This window comes from Phoca vitulina, unplaced genomic scaffold, assembly GCF_004348235.1.
Source record: "Phoca vitulina isolate PV1807 unplaced genomic scaffold, GSC_HSeal_1.0 scaffold2, whole genome shotgun sequence".
NCBI lineage: Eukaryota > Metazoa > Chordata > Mammalia > Carnivora > Phocidae > Phoca > Phoca vitulina.
Window position 1 is genome coordinate 64,878,178 of NW_022589705.1, and position 20,375 is coordinate 64,898,552.

The 20,375-nt window shown below is 44.9% G+C and overlaps 1 protein-coding gene across 8 annotated transcripts in view; it reads left to right on the forward strand.

Moving 5' to 3' along the window:
* The window catches only part of MKNK1 (MAPK interacting serine/threonine kinase 1), a 44,266-nt gene that overhangs the window by 3,981 nt on the left and 19,910 nt on the right, over positions 1 to 20,375 (forward strand). For 3 of the 8 annotated variants that reach the window (XM_032429748.1, XM_032429796.1, XM_032429757.1), the window contains exons 2-5: positions 6,050 to 6,220; positions 12,932 to 12,986; positions 16,435 to 16,536; positions 19,303 to 19,400. In XM_032429748.1, coding sequence (XP_032285639.1) covers positions 6,056 to 6,220; positions 12,932 to 12,986; positions 16,435 to 16,536; positions 19,303 to 19,400 — 420 coding nt within the window. In that variant the 5' untranslated portion in view covers positions 6,050 to 6,055. Of the gene's footprint in view, positions 1 to 6,049; positions 6,221 to 12,915; positions 12,987 to 14,172; positions 14,280 to 16,434; positions 16,537 to 19,302; positions 19,401 to 20,375 lie in introns of those variants that run through there. The other 5 variants (XM_032429764.1, XM_032429804.1, XM_032429770.1 and 2 more) reach the window with 4 other exon arrangements.

The window sequence follows — 20,375 nt, forward strand, 5'->3', positions numbered from 1 at the left end:
TGTTGGAATAGTCCAGTTCAGGCTTAAACTGTGAACCACCAGCCTAATATGGAAGCTGCCTGGCCCAGGTGTGCTTGATTGGTTTAATGTGCGAGCATTTTTGGCAGCTGCTGTAGCACCATCAACCAAGTGCATTGCCGTCTTTTGCTAGTAGAATTTCAGAATCAATTTACAGAGGCTGCTGGCATCCTTGTGTTTCAGGCATAAGTTCTAATCGAGATTAGCAGTTCATTACAGAAGGGTCTGGGGAAGGAACTCATTTGGTAGATACCATTCCTTCATTTTCTCACCCTCAAATTCAACAAGAATCTATAATTGAGGAAAGAGATCCACACTTGGAGTTACTAGGCTGGTTCATTCAAGTCCTGGTTCTAATCATTATCATCTGTGAGTCCTGATCTCCGTTTCTTTCTCTGTAATATTAGGTCTATATGGGTTCACTTCTGAGATCTCTTCTCTTGCTAATGTCATGTATTGCTTTGCTCTTCCTGGCTTGGGGTAGTGTAAGGAAGTGGCTGGGAATATGCACCTTGGATTCTGAGAGATTAGGCTTTAAATTCCAGCCTCTCATCCTTCTTCTGGATTGACAGTAGCTAGGTTATATATAGACTCCAGAGTTGGACTGGCTAGGTTTGAGTCCTGGCTCTACCACTTGCTAGCTGTGTGATTGGGGCAAGTTATTTAACCTTCCTGGGTCTCAGTTTCTTTATCTGTACAATGAGGGTACAAATATTACCTACCGCATAGCGTTGTTATGAGAATTGATATAACTTATGTCAAACACTTAGCACAGGGCCCAGCACAAAGTAGGTGCTCAATGAAAGTTAGCTTTAATAGTAATCATATTAACAATTATTATTAATGCCCCATTAGCTGTTGTTTTTATAGAAGGTATATTTATTTGGGCAGTTTTCCCTACCGTCTTACTCTATCGCTGCCTTCTCTTGCCTTCCATTGCTTTATCAGGAAACTTTGAAATAATACATTGTTCTATCACAGAGCTGCAAAGTAACATGACAGAAAGTGCCTGCAGGAAAAGGGTCAGTTAAGAGTCAGTGGCTCATTAGAAAATCTTACCTGACTTGTGTTTTCACCCACCTCTCTCCATAGTAAACAGGAACAGAGCAGCATACTTAATTCCCTTTTGCACAGCCTTCAACAAAAGTGCTAAGTAAGACCCCTCCAATTCACTTGCCAAAAAGTACAATAACAGTATCTCTGGAAAAATGGTGCCTAATTTGGTTCTTCTTTCTCTCCAGCTTAAACCCCTCTGACCTTAACTTAAGCCATTTCTTCTTGTTCCATTTTCCATGAATATGGAAAATTTCCTTCTGATTATAAAGGCAGGATGAGATCAAGATTTTCTCATGAGAACCTTTTGTGTACTTAAAGCCAGAATCAAGTTAGGCCTCCTCTTCTCTTCTCCAGGCTAAACAGCCTTGGTTTCTTTTACCTCACTCTTAAAACCTATTTTCCATTGCTTGGATCACATTGGTCATGCTTCTTTTCTTTCTTTTTGGTTTTTCTATTTCTTGGCAGTGACCCAGACTGCTTAGTCTGCTAATAAGAGTCCAGCTAAAACAGTTTAAGGGAAGAATAACTTCAGGTGTTTTCATTCATTCATTAACATTTATTGAGTGTTTGCCCCGTGCCAGGCCCTGTGCTAGGTGTAAGGTACCCAGAGAGGAATCAGACATAGTCTGATCTCCCCGGCTCATAGGCTAAGGGGAGATATGCAATCACATGTTACAGATGCTGTGATTGGACTATGCACAAGTGTGGAGAGCTGGAAATTGTCGAGGGCAATTAGGTAGAAACAGATCATCCATTCGGCCTGGACTGTAGGTCAGGATTTCTGTAGAGGAATGGTAGGACATAATGCAGGAGGGGTAATCTGGGGCAAGGTTGTGGAGGCCCTGAATGATAGCATAGGGGCTTGGTTATTCCAGGGGAATGAACACCTATTAGAAGTGTTGGAGCAAGGCAGTGACAGGCTTTTTTGGACCAAGGACAGAGATACCACAAGCCTTAGTCTTATCTGCCCTTCACGGATATTTTCATATTATTTGAAAATAATATGATGGATCCCTTGTTTGTATACAGGCTTTTTTGCTCTAAAACTTCTATAGAAAAACTAGTTCTTGAACTCTGGAAAAATTTCATTCCATATACAGGCAGGAAGTTCAGAAGAAATGAGAGGAAACTGGGTGCCCAGCCTATATAAGGCCCAGTGGCAGGCCGCTCTGTGTAGGTGTGGTCTGGCCACATTCATCCTTTCCCAGCCGTATCCCAGGAAGAGGTCCAGGAAGGAGAAGAGGGCTCCAGTGCTCATTGGGGTATTTGGTAAGCAATGCTGAGAAGATTTAGGCAGTGTGAGAGTCAGAAGTTCTTTCTAAGGAGGAAAACAGACCCAGAGGAATTTGAAATGGTACCAGAAGGAATCAGGGCCAACCAGGCACTTAGAATCCTGGGTCATGAATCTGAAAACCTCCAAATTCTATCTCTCTGCCTTTGTACTTTGCTGTCAGTTTATTCCTTCTGGTGCCCAGTTTTGGTTTATAGAGTGCGTTCCAGGGCTACAGCTGATCTGGGGAAGCCATATCTCAAGCTAGAGTCATAATTGCTATTTATTGAGTGCCTACTCTATGTGCCATTGTGCCATGAACTTGGAATACATTAGCTCATTTAATTCTCACAATAACCCTGCAGCATAGGTGTTCTTGCCCCCATTTTATAGATGATGATGGTGAAGCAGAGCAGTTAAGTATTATGTCCAAGACAACCTCATTAGTGAATAGGAAGGCCAGAATCTGATTCTAGGCCCTCATGGCTCAAAATCCCATGCACTTTCTACCTCCCCAGCCCTTGAGTAGTTCCAAACAACAGAATAACACAAAATCCATAAATAAATTCTGAAGGTTATTTTTACTACAGGCCTGCTAGAGGTGGAAGTGAACAGAGGTGTGTTCGTGTGTGTATGTTCATGGAGTTGGTGAGGAGGGGAAATAATCTGGGTTGGCCTACAGGCTGTATCTGGCTTACCACCTGTTTTGTGTGAACTGCAAGCTAAGAATACTTCTTACATTTCTAAATGGTTGGGGGGGAAATTCAAGAGAAGATTAATATTTGTGATGGGAAAATTATCTAAAATCCAAATTCCAGGAGCGCCTGGGTGGCTCAGTTGGTTAAGCATCCAAGTCTTGCTTTCAGCTCAGGTCATGATCTCAGGGTCCTGAGATTGAGCCCCTCATTGAGCTGCATGCTCAGCAGGGAGTCTGCTTGAGATCCTCTCCCTCTCCCTCTGCCCCTCCCCCCCTCATGTGCTTGCTCTCTTTTCTCTCTCTCTCTAATTAATTAAAGAGGCGCCTGGGTGGCTCAGTCTGTTAAGCATCCGACTCTTGATTTTGGCTCAGGTCATGATCTCAGTGTTGTGGGATCAAGCCCTGTGGTTGCAGCGTGGAGTCTGCTTGTCTCTCTCCCTCTGTTCCTCACCCCACTCGTGCTGTCTCTTTCTGTCCCTAAAGCAAATAAATAAAATCTTTAAAAATAAATAAATAAAATCCATATAGAAACATAGCCACAATCATTCATTTACATATTGTCTATGGCTGCTTTCACTCTACAAAGGCAAAATTAAGTAGTCACAATAGAGATCATGCAACATAGAAAGCCTAAAATATTTACTATCAGGCTCTTTGTAGGAAAAAAAAATTGGCCAACTCCTACTATAGGCAATAAGAAGGAACCTGTGGCAAGACTAAAGGCAAAGAGTTAAAGCTCAAAGGTGTTCAAGGTTGTCCCTGGAGATGTGGCCATAAGGAGAGGGAGTGTAACCTGAGCTTCTTTGGGCCCTGGAAATAGTTCCATTGGGCCACAGAGATTTGTTGGCGAATAAAAAGCACGATAGGAAAAATAATTGTGTTTGCTAACACTCTCTATTGGACAATAAAGAAACATTTTATGGATGAAGTAATGTAGTCAGATATCTACTAGAGCCCTTTTTGAGCCAGATACTGTTAGATACTAGAAATACAAACATGAAAAAGATCCGTCCCTGCCTTTGAGGAGTTTACGGCCTAGTGGACAAGCCACGTATGTGTGTGAATACCCAGCTCTGTGTATTATCATAGCATGCCGTGGATGTGATGAAATGCTGGGTGAAGTAGAAAAAAGTCAAGGACTGCTGTAATTTGTGGGATCACTTTCAGTAATTCGTGAGGGGCCCTGAAGGATGAATAGGTGTTCTTTGCAAGAAGCAGCATACCAGGCTGAGGGAAAGCCAGACCGTGTAAGCATTTGGAACGACGAGGTTGGAGGAGAAAGAGACAGTGGAAATGATTCAAACCACCTATGGCTGGGCCCCTGGCAGGGTGATATAATCTGATGGAGAAGAAGGGAAAGGAGGAAGGATGAGGGTTGGGACAAGTCGAGTTTGGGACACATGATTTGAGGTCATGGTGAAACATATCCGGCTTCCAGTTAGAAAACCAGTTTAGAAATGTTAGCACAGGGCACCTGGGTGGCTCAGTTGGTTAAGTGACTGCCTTCGGCTCAGGTCATGATCCTGGAGTCCCGGGATCGAGTCCCGCATCGGGCTCCAGTCCCGCATCGGGCTCCCTGCTGAGCAGGGAGTCTGCTTCTCCCTCTGACCCTCCTCCCTCTCATGCTCTCTCTATCTCATTCTCTCTCTCGCAAATAAATAAAATCTTAAAAAAAAAAAAAAAAAAAAGAAATGTTAGCACAAGGGCCCAGAATTCAGATTTTTTTTTTTCAAGATTTTATTTATTCATTTGAGAGAGAGACAGAAAGAGCACGAGCAGGGGGAGGGGCAGAGGGAGAGGGACAAGCAGATTCCCTGCTGAGCATGGACATGGGGCTTCATCCCAGGACCCTGAGATCATGACCTGACCTGAGCCAAAGTCAGATGCTTAACTGATTGAGCCACCCAGGTGCTCCAGAACTCAGATTTAAACTGCATGTTCAGAGCTTTTCCACTGGGGAAAGGAGAAATAGGTACTCCTTTTGTAGGGAAATTGGCAAATCACCTTTGACATATGATAGCTAGAGTCGAAAGATTGAACATTACAGTGGGCATATAGAAAATGAAGTTATCACATGGAAAACTAGCAATAATTATGCATTGGGCCTAAAACCTTGTTCGTGTTTATACCACCTGCTGTTCTTAGCATCTACTTTATCTTTCTGGCTCTGTTGCCTCCTGCCTGTGAGACCTGGACCTGGCCACTAAGAGATGGAGCCAGAGTTCATTCATCTCTAAAAACATGGATGACAGGGGTGCCTGGGTGGCTCAGTTGGATAAGCGTCTGCCTTCTGCTCAGGTCATGATCCCAGGGTCCTGGGATTGAGCCCTGCGTCGGGCTCCCTGCTCAGTGGGGAGCCTGCTTCTCCTTCTCCCTCCGCCCCTCCCCCTGCTTATGTGCACACACTCTCTCTCAAATAAATAAAATCTTTATTTTATTTTTTTTAAAGATTTTATTTATTTATTTGACAGAGAGAGACACAGCGAGAGAGGGAACACAAGCAGGGGGAGCGGGAGAGGGAGAAGTAGGCTCTCCATGGAGCAGGGAGCCCAATGTGGGACTCGATCCCAGGACCCTGGGACCATGACCTGAGCCGAAGGCAGATGCTTAACGACTGAGCCACCCAGGCGCCCATAAATAAAATCTTAAAAAAAAATAAAATAAAAATGTCGATGACAGAGAATGTCAGCTTTTACCTTCCGCAGGACACTCCTCAGTGAACAGAGCTGTCCAGATCTGTCCTCCAGGTCCAAGTCTGGACTCCCACAGCGGAAACAGAATCTGAAAACTTTTACTCAGACCCTCGTTAAATCTTCAGATGCTTAGTATCAGCATTTTCAAATGCTCAAATACCTGATTTTAAAGACGGGAAATCTGTGATGGTCTTGTGTATATCTACTTACTGGTGTGACATATAGGTTTGGGGGACATGTAGGGTGATCTTTACCTTCGCTGGTCATTTTAAAGACGTCAGATTTTTGTATCTTTTCTGTTTCTGCTTTTTTAAGATTTTCATGCCAGATGAAGCAACAGCCAGTGGGGAAGTGAAGAATGCCTGCTACCTCCAGAGACTATTGAAACACTTCCTGGAGCTGGAAGACAGCAGCCCTCCGACAGGAGCATTATCTCATTATTTCATTTCAGTTTACGGAGGATTTACTTCTCAGAAGTTGGGCAAGGTAAGATTGGATGCATATTTTGTTTAACGTTTTAGATTGCTTTGGGTTGAAATTATCTGATACTTCCAGAGGAAAGGGTGGGTGGGAGATTTCGGTATTCAGTAGGCAGCTAGGATTAGCTGGGCTGCCTGGTGTGCCTAAGACAGTTACGTAGTAGGGATGAGCACATTTCTACCAGAACACAATGGGAGAGAAGGTCATAAGGGAAACCGTGCAGTAAGTAAAACATGTATATTTACTTGTAATTATAAAAGTAAAACAGCTGTGCCATAAATAACAAAATCAAATACAACAGAGGTATGAAAAGTATAATTCTGTACCTACCAAGTTTCGTTCTCCCAAAGTAACCATTGTTAATAATGGCTTGAGATGTATCTTTCCAGGTTTTTTTTAACTTGTCGTATTTGTGACATATATGATGCTCTTTTGAAGTGTTCTTGAATGCCTGAGGCTCCATCATGCCTGGCAGGTTAGAAATAATGCCTTAGTTGTAGGTTGGGTCAGATGAGGGTTGGGCGAGGATGGTTTGAGTCTGATCTGTGAGCTTTTTTACTCCTTTGCTGCTGTGTGTCACCCTTCTTCATTTGAAGCTTCCCAGTGACACACCATCTTCCCCCCTCCCCATTCCTAACTAGCTCCCCTTCCTGAATTCTCCCCTTCTTTGATTTTAGTTCATAAACATATATTGAGGTCCCCCTCTGTGCTGGCTCCCTGCTGGGCAGAGGGGACAGAGAGATAATAGGCCCCGTCCCTGCCTTCAAAGAAGATGGACATCTCTGACTCCTCCACCATCTCCAGTCGCTCAGCAGGACTAAGACCAGTTCTGCCTCTGCGCCTTCATCCCCTCATCTCTTTCTCTTCCTTCCCATCCCTGCCTTAGTTACAGGCCTTCCTTGCCTTCCTCCCAGCCACAGCAGCCTCTCCTTGCTCTCCCAGTCCCCAGCCAGCTGCCCATTGGTTCTGCCCATCACAGCCGGTTTCACGGCCTAGGCCCTCCCCACTGTCTAGAATGGTGGTTCACAAGTGGGCTGTGCGGACCTTGGGGGTCCTTGAAACCTTTTCAGGGTATCTACCAGGTCAAAACTGTTTTTGTAACAGCACTAAGATGTTATTTGTTGTTGCAGAGCAATAGTGAGTAGAACTGCTGGTGCCTTAGCATGAATCAAGGCAGTGGCCTGGAACTGTCCTTGCAGTCATTGTATTCCTCATTGCTATACTCTTAGTTTTTTGTGTTTTTTTTTTTTTAAAGAAGGTCCTTATGAAGCAGTAAAAATTGCTAATTTTAGTGAATCTCAACCCTTGAGTACACATCTTTTTTATATTCTGTGTGACAAAGTGGAAATGCTCATAAAGCACTTGTGTGCATACTGAGGTACAATGGTTGTCTCAACGAAAAGCGTTTGTGGGATTGTTTGAATTACAAGCTGAACTAGCCACTCTTCATTTTTACTTGAAATAATGACTGAGGCTTGGTGAGGCTGCAGAGCAGATAGGGACCAGATGTTGGAGGGCCTTGTGGCCACATTAATAAGGTTGGGTGATCTGACTTCAGCCTGCCTTTTTCATCTTTTTATACTGTCCTGCTCACACAAATACAGTCCTTCCCTCTTGCTTGCTCTTTCTAAAGCACATACTTCTTTACCCGCTCTGTCCTTCCTCTGATCATTCCTTCCGCCAGGAGATGTGCTGACAGCTCTGAAGAGTCAGAACAGAGGAAGAAGATGGGCCTGACTCCAGACTTTTTCCCTCTGGAAATCTTGCTATCCCAGCCCTGTCTGAGGCCTGTTGTGAATCACCACCCTGCCGGCATCCTTGTGAGCCTCAGACTGCCAACTCTCACTGTAGCTGTGTGAGATACTGCAGTCTGCCTCATTCTGGCTAGCCTGCCTACACACAGGACTCTTGGGAAAAACCTGTGAAATAGCTTAGCCCCCTGGAATCACACTCACAGACTGTCCTTTGAGTGAGCTGATTGCACAGGTGGCTCCTTTCATCCATCATGCCTTAAAGTTGACTAGCTTCTGTTTGAGTATACTTTTTCCTTGACCTTGTCCCCTACGTAGTAATGATACCATCAGAAACGACACCAACCAACCAATAGGTCAGATAGAAGAAGAATGTAGCCTTGTACCTGATACCAGAACTGCCGTGAAATAATGTGGTTGGACTGGTTTGTAGCTCATCCTCCATAATATGCCAAAACACAAAATACAAAGTTATCTCCAAGTAAGACAAAGAAACTCCTGATAAATCAGATTTCAGATTAATATAATAATGGTAATGTGGTGATAATGCCTTTGTATTTGTATAAGCTAGAGCAGGGCTGCCCAGCCTTCTTGACATCATAGCACACACAGAAAATTATATTCTTCAGCCCCATGAGGGGATCAGTATCTCATTCACAGCACATCAGTAGGGAAACTCTGTGCTGAGGCTTCTAAATAAAAGCATTCTTGTTGGTGCCTGGCTAATTCTGACTGGCTACCCCTCCTGCCTTTCAGCATGAATGCCTCAATATAATATTAATAATAGTTGATATATGAAATAATATTAAATATACTACTAGTAACGTAATAGTTAAAAGCTTGAATTTTAAGCCAGTCTGTCTAGATTTAAATCCTAGCTCTGCCACTAACTAGCTTTGTGACCCTGGGCAAATTAATTACTTAATCTCTTTGTACCTCAATTTCTTCATCTGTAAAATGTAAAAATATCTCATAGGGTTGTGAAGATGAAAGAAGTTAGGATATGTAAAATGTGTTTGTAGGGGCGCCTGGATGGCTGAGTCGTTAAGCGTCTGCCTTCGGCTCAGGTCATGATCCCAGGGTCCTGGGATCGAGCCCCGCACTGGGCTCCCTGCTCCGCGGGAAGCCTGCTTCTCCCTCTCCTGCTCCCCCTGCTTGTGTTTCCTCTCTCGCTGTGTCTCTCTCTGTGTCAAATAAATTAAAAAAAAAAAACTTAAAAAAAAAAATGTGTTTGTCAAATGCTTGGGACATTGGCATCTGGTGAGCACTGTGTGTGTGCTGGAGCTGGTAGCACTGTGCACTGCGGCTGTTGGTACTGCTCCTTCAGAGAAGTAAATGTCTATTTGTTGCCATTCTAACTGGTGTAAGGTGGTATCTCAGTGTGGTTTTGATTTGAATTTCCCTGGTGGCTAATGATGTTGAACATTTTTTCATGTGTCTGTTAACCATTTGTATGTCTTCTTTGGAGAAGTGTCTGTTCGTGTCTTCTGCCCATTTTTTGACTTATTTGTTTTTTGGGTGTTGAGTTTGAGAAGTTCTTCATAGATCTTGGATACCAGCCCTTTATCTGTAGTGTCATTTGCAAATATCTTCTCCCATTCTGTGGGTTGCCTCTTTGTTTTGTTGACTGTTTCCTTTGCTGTGCAGAAGCTTTTTATCTTGATGAAGTCCCAAAAGTTCATTTTCGCTTTTGTTTCCCTTGTCAAATTGACAAGGCAAGAAACAACAAATGTTGGAGAGGATGTGGAGAAAGGGGAACCCTCTTAAACTGTTGGTGGGAATGCAAGTTGGTACAGCCATTTTGGAAAACAGTATGGAGGTTCCTCAAAAAGTTAAAAATAGAGCTACCCTATGACCCAGCAATTGCACTACTGGGTATTTACCCCAAAGACACAGATGTAGTGAAAAGAAGGGCCACATACACCCCAATGTTCAAAGCAGCAATGTCCACAATAGCCAAACTGTGGAAGGAGCCCAGATGCCCTTTAACGGACGAATCAATAAAGAAGATGTGGTCCATATATACAATGGAATATTACTTAGCCATCAGAAAGGATGAATGCCCACAATTTGTATTGACATGGATGGAACTGGAGGGGATTATGCTAAGTGAAATAAGTCAAGCAGAGAAAGACAATTATCATATGGTTTCACTTATATGTGGAACATAAGGAATAGCATGGAGGACATTAGGAGAAGGAAGGGAAAAATGAAGGGGGAGAATCAGAGGGGGAGACGAACCATGAGAAACTCTGGACTTGGGGAAACAAACTGAGGGTTTTAGAGGGGAAGAGAGTGGGGGGATGGGTTAGCCCGGTGATGGGTACTAAGGAGGGCACATATTGCATGGAGCATTGGGTGTTATATGCAAACAATGAATCATGGAACACTATATCAAAACCTAATGATATACTGTATGGTGACTAACATAATAAAATTTTAAAGAAAAGAGAAGTAAATGTCTGGGCTCCGTCTTCCCAGGCCCCTCCTCATTGCCTCCTCCTCAGCCTCCCATTTCTCAGTCTTGGCTCTTCCTTAAGAGTGTCTGCCCCCTTCCTTTGATTTTGTCAGGTCTCCATTGTTTGGGGGCCTCCACCAGCTGGCGACTGAGGAGGTGACACAACAGATAATTGTACTCCTTAGGTTGTTCTCACCACTCTTCCTTCTCTGGAAAGCCCTTGTGACTGAGGGAAATAACTCTTATAGGTTGGGAAAAGGAGTGAACCATAGACTTTGAAAAGAACTCTCGAGGACTCGGGAGAGGAGCATGAAGTACATTTGCTGAGCTGAGTTAGCCAGCAAAGTTGTGTTCTTAGGGGGAAAATGATCATCTTGGGTATCACATGCCAGATGCAGGAGCTGCTCAGTTCTCTATAGGCTCCACCAAAACATGGAGAACAGATCTGCTGCTTTGGGGGGCAGTGTGGTTCATAAGACTTTTTGGAGAAGTGACAGTTCTTTCAGAGGTTGGGCCTTGGGGTCACCGGTGGGGAGAACAGTGGATGAAGGGTACTTAACGTGTTGGGAATATCTGTTGCTATTGCAGTCCCACTGCGATAGGTGAGACTCCTCGGCCCCTCCTCAACGGCTCTGGGAGTTCTCTCGAATTCACACTGACCGGCCATGCTGCCTCTCTTCAGCCTTAGCACACGCTCTTTCTCTGTCCTTCTCCCCAGGCCTCGCCCTGGCCAGTTCCCACTCATCCTTCAGATGGCAGCTTAGCTGTCCCTTCCTCTAGTTACTAAACTGAATTTGATGCCTGTCTTCTGCTCCACAGCACCTGGTACTTGCTGGTCACAAGGCACTTGTCCCACTCTACTGAAATTGTTTTATATGTCAGTGGATTTAAATTCCTAAGGGCAGAGAGACTGTCTTCTCTTGTATTCTTACTGTCTAGCACTGGACAATCCATAGATGCCCAATAAATACAGTATCTGTTGAATGAGTAACTCATCAGTGCTTTCACATCATGTCTTCTTTGACCCTCACCACAGCCTCGTGGTGCAGGCAGCCCAGGCCTCTGACCTCTTTTGGTATATCAAGAAACTGATACTTAGAGAAGCTAAGCAAGCCGCCAGAGTGCACACAGTGGTGGGGAGCCAGGATTTAAACTGGTATCTTGCAGGCTCAAATGCTCATTACATCATTTTGTTTTTTTTACAAAGTTTTTCCTTTAAAAAAAATAGCATTTAAAAAAATTAAAATTAAAATAGTGTTTGTTTTCAAGGCACCAATATTCCTGAAATGTTTTTTCCTCACTGATCATTGGATTTCAGTAGAGAGAAATCTAGATATGATTTTAAATACTGTATATTCAGATTCTAAATTCCAGTGGGTTGGAGAAAAATTATTGTGTATTTTATTGAAAATAAAACTTGGCTAAAATAATAATAGCATTAAAAAGTAACACATTTCACTGTATCAAATTTGGAGAATGCTGAAAAATATAAAGCAGAAAATAAAAATCACCCCATCACACGGAGAAAACTACTATAGATTAGAAATGTCCTGGATGCAAAAGGTAGCATTGAGCTTGAATCCCAGTTATTTTATTTATTTTTTTTTTTTTTAAGATTTTATTTATTTATTTGACAGAGAGAGAGATAGCGAGAGCAGGAACACAAGCAGGGGGAATGGGAGAGGGAGAAGCAGGCTTCCCGCCAAACAGGGAGCCCGATGTGGGACTCGATCCCAGGACCCTGGGATCATGACCTGAGCTGAAGGCAGACGCTTAACGACTGAGCCACCCAGGCGCCCTTGAATCCCAGTTAAACCACTGGCACTAACCAGATGTTTGGTGTTTAGTAGATTGTTTAACCTCTGAGCCTCGGTTTCCTCACCTGAAATATAACAAAATATTTACCTTGTGGGATTATTGTAAGAATTAGAATTATTATAATGTATGTAAAATACGTAGCATGGTGCCTGGCATATATTAGGCACTCTTTCAAGTTGTAGTAGTATTAACATTTTTGTGTATTTCTGTCTAGTATGTCTACATACCTGTGCATACTCATAATTTTTAAGATGTATTCATTTATTTTAGGGAGAGCAAGCGAGTAGGGTGGGGAGGGGCAGAGGGAGAGGGAGAAAGAGAATCCCCAGCAAACTCGCCGCTGAGCGTGGAACCCAATGCGGGGCTCAGTCTCACGACCCTGAGATCATGATCTGAGCTGAAATCAAGAGTCGGACGCTTAACCAACAGAGACACCCAGGTGACCCATACATATATGTTTCTCCTGCACATTTATATCAGATGTGTCATTGGGTCCTCACAGGGTTGCTGAAAAGGGCGGATATTATTTTAAAACCTGTTCTGTAGATGAGAAGGCTGAGACTCTAAGAGGCAAAGTAACTTGGCATAGCCTTGGTGCTATGTCTGCTAATATCTGAGGCAGGATTTTCACTTTGGTCTCCTGTTGCCAAGCTCATGTCCTTCCCTGTCAACAGTGTGCTTCCTTTCCAGCTCCACCTCCACCAGTACACGGATGGTAGACCACCGAGTCCTGACCAAGGGGAAGGTAAGGGCTAGAGGCAGTAGAAGTACTGGGAACCTGCACACCAGCTGGAGTCTGTCTGAAAACTTAAAAGAAGTGCTCGTTTCCTCCTCTGAAATTACAAACACATTGCCCAATTCTATAGCAGAGACCAGGCTTCTGGCTAGAAAGTCAAGGGCCACAGGGCTTTTTCTTAGGAAGAGTTTGTCAGAGAACTCAGAACAGAATAGCCTCACTCTGCAGTCTGTAGGGCAGAGGTGGACCCACATTTCTTTCGGTGCATGCACTTGTTACTTAAATGGCCTGGGTGACATGCCCTGCAACTAACACTAAGTATGTGCAGCATTTCCTATCATTTCATTTCAGTGCACATTTTCTGAGGGTTGGTATGTATCTGACACTGTGCCATGGCTTATAGGAGATGCAGAGATGAACAGGCAACAGTCCTGGCCTTTAGGAACACTGGGGAGAGAGAGCTCAAGGCCAGATCCCACCAGTGCTCTAATGGTACTTCTAGCAGGGTGTTTAGGAGCAGAGGAGGAGCACTATTAGTTCTGTGCAGTGAAGCCATCTATTTGCCTAGTACCTAACTGATTTCCAAAGTGTTTGTACAAACTGAACTCGTTCAAAGGGGTGGAGACTGGGGGTGGGGGAGCAGAGACTTTTGAGCTGGGTTGTAGTGGTTGCAGTGAGAAGAAGTCTCTGGCCAAGGGAAGGAGGTGAGCCGAGGACCAGCTTGATTGTGGAGCCTTATGCCCCGAGGAAGCTTTTTTTTTTTTTAAGATTTTATTTATTTATTTGACAGAGAGAGAGAGACAGCGAGAGAGGGAACACAAGCAGGGGGAGTGGGAGAGGGAGAAGCAGGCTTCCCGCGGAGCAGGGAGCCCGATGCAGGACTCGATCCTGGGACTCTGGGATCATGACCTGAGCCGAAGGCAGACGCTTAACGACTGAGCCACCCAGGCACCCCCTGAGGAAGCTTTCATCCAGTGTTTGCATGCTTAATAAATTAAGGTCCCACAGACCCTGCCAGTGGACTGTCTGCGATAGAATAGAGATTATGGACAGGCTCCAGATGGGGAACCTATCAACCCCTTGGTAAGATTATGACACCGCTCCCTCTCCCCTCCCCCCATGTAAACAGGGAAGTTAAGCATGGTTGTTTTTTTTTTTTCCACTTCACTGCCTTCCTACATTTTTTTCTTCCTAGTTTCAAAAACAACTCTCCTTCAACAAGTTCTGTTTCCAAGGAAAATCTTAACCATTTGTCCCTTCTGGCGTACCCTCTTCCATTGAAATCCATGCAGAATAGACCAGGTACTCTATTTTTTTGTGTGTGAAGCCATAAAATCTGATATTGAATATGCGGCGGTGCTCAGAGGTATGATTCTTCCACAAGAGGCTCCCTCAGCTCTGCTGTGGTAAAAACCAAGTATAAATTGCCTCTAACAGGGTTTTCTAGCTAGAGTCGTAAGTATGTCTGAGCATCCCCTGTGAATTATGATGCTTCCAGCCCTCTTGCTGCTCCTCTGCATTGCCTGCCTTTTGGCTGTTTTGCTTGTCCTTAGGCCCTCCGTCTGAGTGCAGGCAGAGGAAGGAGAAAGAGAAGGGAATCCAGAATTGGTCTAGTCTGCACTTGCCTCGCAGCACTGAGAAGAAAACGGATTGGCACTGGACTGCACACAAGGGCAGGGCGAGAGGGACAGTGGCCCCTCCTCCTCAGCCTGCTGTCCCAGTGGCCAGTGCCCTTCCCTGGGCTCCTGAAGAGCCCCCTGGGTTTCATTTCTGTAGAATTTCTCACTGTGTTGGGCAGCTTTTTCCCTTTAACTTACCTTAGTGAGGGTGGATATTGGGTGCTGATATTTAAGTTGGATTCTTTGAATTCATAGTGTGTTGCCATCCCCAGATAGATCTTGTGCTTGAAACTGTTGGCCAGAGTAATATTTTGAGATCCTCTGTGGATTCCTTTTATCCACGTGCTTATTTGTTCTCTAAAGTATAATTGAAAATCTGCTGTCATCAGATCCAAAAATGAGAGGAAGAATGCACCTAAACTGAGCTGTCAGACACTTGGCTGCCTAACCATACTTTCCGGGTTATGGTGCGGAAAGTGCCATCGTTCTGTGTGCTCTCTCCTAATGGATGTTGTGTACTTGCTTCTGAGAACAATATAGAGACGTGCTTCGGCCCTAATCAATCTTCCCGAGCAGACTTGCCATTTTTCTGACCGTGTTCAGCCAGAGTCTTCTGAGAAGAAAGTGGGCCTTTCCCCTTGATGGGCAAAGAGCCAGCTTCCATTTCAAAATCTCTTAGAAAAAAAAAAAAAAAAATCCAACAAGCCAGAGCCTGTGTTTATTGAAGGTTGGTCTAAAAGTCTCTCACACTGCATGCCCCACCAGCACCCGAGTGCCTCTATTTTAGAAGGATGTAAAGGTTTAATCACCCTGGTGGGGATTTAGACCCAGAGACTTCAGAGAAATCTTATTATTTCTAACTGCAGGCAAAGAGTATTAAGGCTCACTCTGGATCAGGGGCATGACATGTTCTATAAGTAATTTATCTTTAACAGGGGAAGGCCCTTACTAGAGTGTCTTAGAAACAGTGCCCTGATTGGGCCCTGGTTCCCTGTTCCTCCTTTCTCTTTCCCCCTCTCAGTCTCCTGTTTATTCTTTCCATTCCTACCCTTTCCTGCTTGGTGTGCCCAGTGTCGAAATGTCTGCCTCACAAATCTGCCCTTTAACATGGGGAGCCTCCCTTTAACCTGCTGGCCAGTGAGAGATAGTAATGTTTTTGCAATAAATGACCTTATCCAGCAGCCCGGTGTAGACCTGTCAACTGCAGACTTCTCAGACTTCTGAATAGACCCTAACTGCATCCTCTCAAATAAGAGGATGCTCGGGCTTCCACAGGTACTCAGGTCTGTGTTCCTAGACCTGAAGTAATTTAGGGCCATCCTCAAAGCCATCCCCTGCCCTGTTGTACCTCCACCGAAGGCCTGTGAATCCCTGTGCACATCCACTCAGATGTCCCTGAGCATATGATTTCATTTGCATGGGCCCCTCCCAAGCCCATGCCCTTGCTTAGCTCCCTGGGTCTTGCCTTTCTGGTGCTGAGGCAGGAGGACGTCACAGGTGCGATTCTGCTTATGGCTTCATTGTTTTTGTTGGGAACTACAGTTTGACTGGTGGCAGATCTAAATCCATATACTAATGAGCTTGGTTAAAGCAGGCTCTGCTATCCTCTTTTAATCTAGCCTGTCTGTCTGAGTTCCCTTCCACAGTTAATGATCTCCAATAATGGCTTTGCCTTTAGTTTTGCCTCCTGGGTCAAACAAATCAATAGTTCTCACAGATATTTAAAAACCATCAGTGTAAAGCTCCTGGGTCCCCCCTCCCCCCGCTTTTTTCCCTTCTGGGTGAACTTATGATTTGACCGGTATAGTGATATTTCCCTTATATCTCTTTTTCCCCAGAGATGGGCAGCAGTGAACCCCTTCCCATTGCAGAGGGTGACAAGAGGAAAAAGAAGAAGCGGAAGGCCCGGGCCACTGACTCCTTACCAGGGAAGTTTGAAGGTTGGTCACACGACTCCTCAGATCTGGGCCTGTGGCTCCCCGAGCATGGGAGGAGCATCCAGGTGGCCCATAGTTCTAGATCAGAGCATGCGTCATCTGAGAGTCAGCTTGTGCTTATCTGTGTGACAGAGATGAAAGGTGGGATGACAGAGCTCTCGGATGGTGCACTCTGAATGGTTTCAGCACTTCACCAGGGGATAGAAAGACCAATCCGTCAGACTTGGATATGGAGTGAGATTGCTTGGTGCAGTTCGGCCCTTTTCTGATGTGATCTTTGTCCCGGCTGTTCCTGGAGGAGCTGCTGAGAGGTAGAACCACTGTGTAAAAGGATGAGAGAACACCAAGGGCCATGGCTCCAAGTGAAAGTTAAATCTTCTAGAAACAGAGGAGTTGACTCCTAGAGATCGCAGCTACTTGTGCTGTATGCGTTTGACTCCATTTTTTTTTTTTTTTTTAAAGATTTTATTTATTTATTTGACAGAGAGACACAGTGAAAGAGGGAACACGAGCAGGGGGAGTGGGAGAGGGAGAAGCAGGCCTCCCGCGGAGCAGGGAGCCCGACGCGGGGCTCGACCCCACGACCCCGGGACCACGACCCGAGCCGAAGGCAGACGCCCAGCGACTGAGCCACCCAGGCGTCCCTCCATTTTTTTTTTTTTAAAAGATTTTATTTATTTATTTGACAGAGAGAGACACAGCTAGAGAGGGAACACAAGCAGGGGGAGTGGGAGAGGGAGAAGCAGGCTTCCCGCCGAGCAGGGAGCCCGACGCGGGGCTCGATCCCAGGACCCTGGGATCATGACCTGAGCCAAAGGCAGACGCTCAGTGACTGAGCCACCCAGACGCCCCTTGACCCCATTTTAAGAGCACGTGCTGTGTTCAGGGGATACGGTGTTGGGTCATCAAAGATTTTGAACACTGTGTGAGGCACAGGCTCAGTGCTGGTCCTGTCATCGCTGGGCATGCGATGGCATGAGGTGAATCATTGTACACTTTTGCAAAGGACTGGAGGGTCAGTAGCTACTCCAGGAGTGATGTGCCCCCTTCACCTATTACGTTTCTTTCATTGTGAGACCTGAAATAGCTTCCCCTCATGGTCCCTCTTTCCAACGTGGCAGATAGACTAGTGAATCGATTGTTTTGTAGAGTGGTTCTAATAACAAGCCCTTTATGAATCAGGGATATTGGACTTCCAACGACCAACCTATCCTGACATGCACGAAAGGCTAATACCAACGTATCCTTTGTGAGAGAAGCATGTCATTTAAAATACTTAGAAACAACAGTGTGCATGCTTATAAACAGCTGCAAGACCATGCCGTGTTGGACCGGAGAAAGTACTTAGTGTAGGGTTTGTCTATTTGTTTGTCTTTAACTAAACTGTAGATATATGTGTAAAGGGGTGGGGTGGACAAAAGTCTCGAGGTTTTTAGAATAGTTTCCAAATCAACAGGTCTTGTTCTTTCTGTGAACACAAGAGTATTTCCGTTATTCGAGGATGGCTTGTACAATTATAGGCCTCATGCTAGGAGTGATAAAATCTAATTTCATGGTTTAAAAGTGTTTTGCTCACCCTGTGGGTTTAAATGCTGGGCTGCCTCAAGAAGAAAAAACTGAAGAATGGAGGTCAAGGGAGGAGGAGGTCAGCTCAGCAGAGGCCATGATGGAGCTGTGGCTTCCTTTGAAAGGGGCTCAAAGAGTCTGTGCTATTTGTGAGCTTGGGCAGGTCACCTAAATGTTCTTTCACCCCAGGCCTATTACTCTGTTAGAACCGCCCTGAGTCAGCACCCTAAAAACCTCAAGGCGTCCGTTTGCATCCTACTTCTGTCTCCTGTTTCCTGTGAGTGACTTCTGGAAACTTCTCAGAAACCTCCAGTGACTTCTGTGTGTGGTATACAGTAAAACAGTGCTTCATTCCCCTTTGTATCACCAGTGCCTAGCGCAGCGCTGGGCACAGAGCAGGTGCTCAACAAATAAGTAAATGAATGAATGATGTCCACTGAAATCACACTCCTTCTCTGAGGATCCCCTAGTTTCCCTACACAGATTTAACCTTTCCCTCCCCCTGCTTTTTTTTTTTTTTTAAACTGTGTCTTGTCCTTTTATGATAGTACTTACTAGTGCCTGGTTTATTCTGGAGTCACTTGTCTGCATGTCTGTCTTCCCCATTGGACTGTGACCCTCAAAGGGCAGGGACTATATTTTATTCCTCACTCTGTCCCTATTATGAATTTAATATGTTGTGTGGCACATAGTAGGTACTCAGGAAGCATGGGCCGAATTGAAACTCTTTCACTGACCTCATCTTTAAAATGAGGAATGGGGGGCGCCTGGGTGGCTCAGTTGGTTAAGCAACTGCCTTCGGCTCAGGTCATGATCCCAGGGTCCTGGGATCGAGCCCCGCATCGGGCTCCCTGCTCGGCGGGAAGCCTGCTTCTCCCTCTCCCACTCCCCCTACTTGTGTTCCCTCTCTCACTGTCTCCCTCTCTCTCTGTCAATTAAATAAATAAATAAAATATTAAAAAAATAAAAAATAAAAAAAAAATAAAATGAGGAATGGGATGCCTTCGATGTGGTCTGGTTGTTGAGAAACTGAGTCCTGCGATGGCTGGAGAGTTAATGGTCTTCCCTGCCACTGAGCACTACAGAGTCCCTGTGTGTGCCCGTGCTGTCACACCAGGGAAGCGGAGTGACAGAAGCTCTTCCTCCATCTGAACTTGCAAAAGCGTGACTTATCGTTATTCCTCTCACCCATTTTACCTCTAGATATGTACAAGCTGACCTCTGAATTGCTTGGAGAGGGAGCCTATGCCAAAGTTCAAGGTGCTGTGAGCCTGCAGAATGGCAAAGAGTATGCGGTCAAAGTGAGTGTCTCATCTGGATGCCAGACTTGACTTCGCGTGCAGTCAGTCCTAGCTGGGCCTAAGCCAGATACATTTCATATTCTGCAATATGGCAACTCCAAAGCAGGACTCACTGGATTCAACTCTTTGTTTCTCTACTTACTTGCCGTGTAACATTAGGCAGGTTACTTAACACTTCTCTCCTTTGGTTTCCATCTCTGTAAAATGGGTGTAATCATGGAAACTATAGAGTATTGATGTGGGGATAGAATATGTGTAAAGTGCTTAGAACAATGTCTAGCTGCTGCTTCTTATTCTGAAAAATGGAGCAAACTTCAGGGAGTAGACAACCAGATTTGGAATTAGAAGGCCAATCCGAATCTCTGTTTTACCAAACTACTACTTGACTTTGGGCAAGTCGCTGAACCTCCTTTAGCCTCAGTTCCCACATCTCTAAAATGAGGATAACAACACCTGGCCTTCCTGTCTCAACGGAGTGGTTATGAAGATGAAAATTAAAATGAACTGGAAGTAGAAACACTACCAATTACACAATGCTATAAAGTGATGCATGGTATCATCATAATGAGGACTGAGCACTCAGCTCTGGGGCAGGAGAGATGGCTCCTTGCTACATGACCTTGCGGTGACTCACCCTACCCCTCGGTGCTTCCATTTGCCAGCTCTAGATGGAAGAAGGGATGGATCTGGAGCATTGGTTCTCAAAGTGTAGTTCCTGCATGAGCAGTATCAGCATTGCCTGGGTACTTGTCAGAAATACAAATTATCTGGCCCTATCCCAGACCTACTAAGTCAGAAACCAGGGGTGGGCCCAGCAATATGATTTTAGCCAGGTCTCCAAGTGGTTCTGATACTTGCTGAAGTTTGGAAAGCCCTGATATAGGGCTGTTTTACATTCAGTGTGGAGCAGAATCATCTGGAGAGCTAATAGCACAGAGACCCAGTTTTCTTGGTAGAGGATAGGGCCTGGGTCTT